The sequence below is a fragment of the Myotis lucifugus genome, unplaced genomic scaffold (genome assembly GCF_000147115.1).
Source record: "Myotis lucifugus unplaced genomic scaffold, Myoluc2.0 scaffold_2204, whole genome shotgun sequence".
NCBI classification, from domain to species: Eukaryota; Metazoa; Chordata; class Mammalia; order Chiroptera; family Vespertilionidae; genus Myotis; species Myotis lucifugus.
This window is the reverse complement of record NW_005873252.1, coordinates 14,825-20,277: the sequence shown is the minus strand read 5'-3', so window position 1 is coordinate 20,277 and position 5,453 is coordinate 14,825. Positions and strand designations below refer to the sequence as shown.

The 5,453-nt window shown below is 43.7% G+C and overlaps 1 protein-coding gene across 2 annotated transcripts in view; it reads right to left on the bottom strand.

Moving 5' to 3' along the window:
- Positions 1-477: 477 nt before the first annotated feature.
- The window catches only part of LOC102424606 (tetratricopeptide repeat protein 8-like), a 16,076-nt gene continuing 11,100 nt past the window's right edge, over positions 478-5,453 (bottom strand). The window contains exons 5-8 of one of the 2 annotated variants that reach the window (XM_006108384.3): positions 3,697-3,871; positions 3,294-3,416; positions 1,376-1,459; positions 478-848 (exon numbers count right to left, since the gene is read on the bottom strand). In XM_006108384.3, coding sequence (XP_006108446.1) covers positions 732-848; positions 1,376-1,459; positions 3,294-3,416; positions 3,697-3,871 — 499 coding nt within the window. In that variant the 3' untranslated portion in view covers positions 478-731. The remainder of the gene's footprint in view (positions 849-1,375; positions 1,460-3,293; positions 3,417-3,696; positions 3,872-5,453) is intronic. The other variant, XM_023748970.1, reaches the window with a different exon arrangement.

The following is a 5,453-nucleotide window of genomic DNA, read 5'->3' as shown; positions in this document are numbered from 1 at the left end:
TGGGACCTGGCCTGACCCTCCCGGGGCTGAGCACAGGTGGACTCCTGGCCTGTGACCCCATTCCTAATCCTGAGGTTCTGACACTAACAATGTGATAGCCCCAAAACAGCTTCTCAGGGACAAAACTGACTTGGTGGTGCATCATTTCAAATAAAATTAAAATGATGACTTGATTTCTAAGATTACGGACTTCTCAAAGACGTTTTTATCTGAGCTCCCTGAAATAAAATCTCATGAAAAATAACAGAATGATGGTGTTTTACACACTGATTTATTTTTAAAGCATAATACATAGGAAAATGTACAGTCTCTCACAAAGTATCTGATACTTTAAATAAATCTCTAATTAGAGTAAGTATACACATTTTTAGCCATAAAAGTGCAACTTTCAGACCTCTATAGCTACATGATAGCTAATGGCAAGCTTAAGAACAGTAAAAATATGCATTTATAAAACTTTGAGGAAATCATGAAAATGGTTTATAAACATTATAAACATCCACTATATAATGTGGGAGAAGGCTTCATGATCTACTTACAAATGCTGAAATCCTGTCTTTTGTAATATTACAAAGTTATTATAAAAGTTTTAATTTACATTCTTGTTTAAACTCCCTCGTGTCATCCTCACTAATATCAAGCACAGGTTTGTATCACATATGTAAATAAACACACTTCTTTTTCCCTCATATAATGCCCCATCATAAAAACACACTTGGTCTAAGGAGCAATCAGAGCATAGCAAAGTGCTGCTTTAACTGTTTAATTAAGTGCTGGGTGTCCACGTGATCCGGAAATGCGGCCTCAGACTTCCGAGCAGCAACATAACTTCTCTGTAGATCTCCAATCTGCAAGAAAGACCAGAATAAGACCACAGAATAAAACTCCCCAAAAATGAGCAAGGGAGTCAAAACAAGACATACTATCTGCACACTGTCCAAACTCAAATGGTTCCCAAGGGTAAACTTGATTATGCTATTTGGAATTTAGAATTCTTTCACCTAGAAAACAATTCTGACTTGAAAAAATATGAGGGGAAAAAAATAACCAATTATATAAATAATTTCCTTGCTGTAAATGCCAATTACTGAATCCTTCCCAAACCCAGCAGCTCCTTAATGAGTATATTTTTAATGACTAAATGTCATATCTTAAAACGTAAAATAATTCTTCTGCAATCCATAATGGTATTAAGTTTAGGCAATATTCGGTGATAACGTTCTTTAAAGTTTATTACACGGTCCCTTAAGGGAAGACATATGTGTATATAATAATTGTGTTTAAAAAATCATTTCTTTCCAGAAGTTATGGTTAGAATGCCCTTATTTATCTGTATGATTTTTTTAAAAACCAAATTGCTATAGAAAGAGAATACCTTATCAGAGATTGTTGCAAAATTAAAATGCGGCTCATACATGTGGGGTGCTAAAGATGACGCAGTTTGCAGCAGCGCTCTTGCCTGTGTAAAGAAAAGAAAAGAAAAACCAAAGGTATCTGAGCAGATGTCAGCACTATATTTGTGGGGTTTTTTTAGTAAAGAATCCTTTACCCAAGATAGGACCTTAATAAACATGATGTGATAAATACAGATGACATTCCTCATGTAATACAACTTACTAATATACTAACTACGTATATTTTTCAAAACTAGATTAATAATAAAATGTTTCAAAATATGGTGAAAATAAGGGAAATGAAAACTTAAGTAGATTTAGTTATTTGAGAACTGCTGTTCCTGTAAAGTTTATATTTCAATATGACAACTCAAAATATAATCTTCTCAATGCTAAAAAAAAAAAAAAAAAAGTCTTGTTAATCCAGTGTGTGTTGCTGTTGACTGGTTTAGTGGGCTCCTAATGATCTGTTCTCTAATACAACAAACACAACCAAACGCCACAGCAAATTTCAAAGCTCCACGCTCTGTGCTGGGTGGCAGTGAGCATGCGTTTCCTATTCTGCTGCCAGTGCCTGAGGGTCTCCTTGACACCAAGTGTGAGAGGGCCTTTCTAAGGAGGGGATGAAGCTGACACCTCAGTGACAAAAAGAAAAGTCACTGCAGGATCTGCAAGAACTTTCCAAAGGCCCTAAAGTAAGGACAGTCCCTGCGTGTCTGCAGAGCAGCAGGCAGCTAACATGTCCAGAAGTCAGTACGAAAGGTGTACAGCAGTCCTCCCTCATCCACGGGGAAACGCTTCAAGACCCCAGCGAATGCCTGAAACCAGGGATGGTACCAAACCCTGTACATTCTATGTTTTTCTTATACATACACACCGATGATAAAGTTTAATTTATAAATTAGGCACAATAAGAGGTTAACAACAATAGTAAAATAGAACAATTATGACAATATACGTGATATGTCGTCTCTCTCTCTCTCTCTCTCTCTCTCTCTCTCTCTCCCCTAACCAATCTGATAACTGAGACAGCTACTAAGTGGCTGATGTGCAGCGCGGATGCACTGGACAGAGGGATGACTCCCGTCCTGGGCAGGATGGAGAGGGATCGCACTCAGGATGGCGCTCAATTTAAAACTCCTAAGTTGTTACTCCTGGAATTTCCCATGTAACATTTTAGGACCGTGGTTGAGCGCGAGTAACTGAAACCGAAGAAAGCGAAACCGTGGGAAAGGGGGGACTGCGGCAGCGGCAAAAGGTGTCGTCTGAGAGGGAGCCAGAGGCCACATGCCACGGGGCCTCCTAGGCCAAGGGCTGAAGTCCAGGTTTTACTTCAAGTGAAAAGAGAAAGCCTCTGCAGGATGCTAAGCGAAGTAGTAATAAAACAGTCTTGTTTGTTTCTTCAAAATCCCCGCGGCTGTCCTGAGGACGTCTTAGAGGGCACACTTACTTGCTGACTTGGAAACAAAAAGACCAGCAAGGAGACTCTGCATGGTCCAGGCAGGAGGTGGGGGGGGGGGGGGGGTTGGGGGGAGGAAGGTGGCCGGGTTCAGGACGAGGCTTGGAGGTAGGCCTGACAAGGGCTTGTCGATCATGCTGGGGACGTGGGGTGGCAGGAGAGGCGGTCCGAACAGGAGGTTTCCAGGTACCTCCTAGGATTCTGGCTTGAACAGCTCCCTGGTGGGTGGGGATTGTGAATGGTGCAACATTTCCCTACAACAGGGAAGACTGGGGGCTGCAGGTCTGTCCTGATAAACCAGGTGCTCTGTTTCGGAGACAAGTGACTCGTGCCAGGTCACATCACTAACGCGTGACAGGCTGGGATTCAAACCCGGGCCCCCTGTTGAGTTACAGCCTGTGGAGCCAGCAGCCTGTCCACTGTGCACGCGGGGCGCTGACCTGTTCCACGTGGCCCTTCCGCATCTCCAGCACGGCTAGGTTGTTGTAGGCCTCGGCGTGGTGGTTGTTGTTGACCAGAGCCAGCCTGAGGCACTGGTGGGCCAGATTCGTGTCTCCCACTCCCTGCAAAAGCAACACACATTTCCGCACACGCCGATCCACACGCTTCCTCCTGCCACCTCCTCCCGTCCGGGCAGCAGGTGCCAATCATGGGAGTCAACTGGGGAATTGTATGTGAGAGGATTTATCCCGGGAATACAAAATGAGTACGGTGACCCTGAGAAACCTCTACATTGCTACCTCAGACTGTTGCCAAGCCTGGATTCACAATTCCTGAAAGTGCCTTCAGACTGACTTGCACTACCTTTTCCATGACAGAAGTGATGTGAGAGGGACAACATACCACAGCTATATGTCCCAGGTTGTACCAGACATCAGCTGCCTCTTCTTCGTTTTCAGCCAGAGAAAGGGCACGTTCGAATGAGGTCAGCGTCATGTCGTACTGCTGGGCATAGAAGCAGCAGAGCCCCAGGTTGTTGAAGAGCTGGCAGTTATAAACGCCCATCTGCAGGAGGCGCCTTTTTGAGAAGAGGAGACATATTTGGGTGTCAGACCAACTTTACAAATGTTTAGACACATGTATTTTTTACAAAGTTAGAAATGAATTTATTTTATAATTTTAACACCCCCAAATAGAAATAGAAAGTATTGCAGTTGATGAAAAAAATGTTAAAGCAAATACAAAAGCATGCCTTTTTTAATAGTGCCAGTTATGGGAAAGGTGTCAGAGGCAAGGTTAGACACAACTTATGTAAGTTTTTTCCCCTCCAAAAAGCTTGGTTAGAGAATCAAAATCTATCTATATAAAACCCTAATATGCAAATCAACAGAATGGTGGAACAACCGGTCACTATGACACACACTGATCACCAGGGGGCAGATGCTCTATGCAGGAGCTGCCCCTTGGTGGTCAGTGTGCTTCCACCGCAGGAGTGCCACTCAGCCAGAAGCCGGGCTCACAGCTGGCAAGCGCAGCGGCAGTGGCAGGAGCTTCTCCTGCCTCTGCGGCAGTGCTAAGGAGCAGTAAGCCAAGCAGTAAAGAGTGAGCAGGCGGGCAGTAAGAAGGAAGGATCCCAGATTGTGAGAGGGATGTTCGACTGCTGGCTTAGGCCTGTTCCCCCCAGACTGTGAGAAGGCGCAGGCCGGGCTTAGGGACCCTCCTCCCCCTAGTGCACGTATTTCATGCACCGGGCCTCTAGTAAGACATAGTCACATAAAGTAAAACCCACACATTTTTGCTTCATAAAGCTTTTGTACCCATAGGTAAGCTCCTAAACCTCCTGACCTAATTTGAGGATGTTTAGCATTTACTTCCACGTTTTTAGCTGAGTGGGTCCTGTTTTTGGCGATAAGTATTTTGTGGTTTAGCTGCATCTACCGACCTCCAATGGGCTCCCACCAAGGAAGACAAGATCCCTACAGCTCAAGAAGCCCATTTGCTTCTATGCATCATTAATTCCACAGGACAAAGGACAAGAGTTCAAATAAGCAAATGAAATCCAGCCCAGCTGCCCTGAGGAACCCATGACCCGCTTGGGGGCAGGGGAACAGTCAGCTGCGTAAGACAAGACAGCACTGATATTATCACTTGTATGTATCTGGGAAGAACTCTTGTCAGTTGCCAGTTACCTCCTTGTATATTACCTAAGGGCTGAAGAGGAAATCAAAATTTAAAAATTAATCCAGAAACAAGCTGTAGGATAAAATAAGTCTGTGCTCAAAAGAGAACCAGAGAACAGAATTCATTTAGAATAAAAAAGTTTTTGAACAAAAGTTGACAATACTTCTTCACAAAACACAGGACGCTGTTTCAGGTCCCCATTGGGGCTCAGAACCTGGGGCCTGCTTCTCTTTGCAAATCTCACCCCCATCTCAGCTTCAAGGTTGTTATAGTACACAGAGTGGCATTAATGAAGGCAGAGATGGTGAGAGGGAGGTGCTTCCAGCAGCCATTAAACTGTTACTGGTCAATGACAAAATGGCTAATTCGTACAATGCCATAGGGTTAAACACTCAGGTGATTATCGGGGTGTGTTTCTACAAGATGCCAAATATCTGTGCGTTTCCAAATTTTTAGAGGTCACTTTTAATGCTTATAAA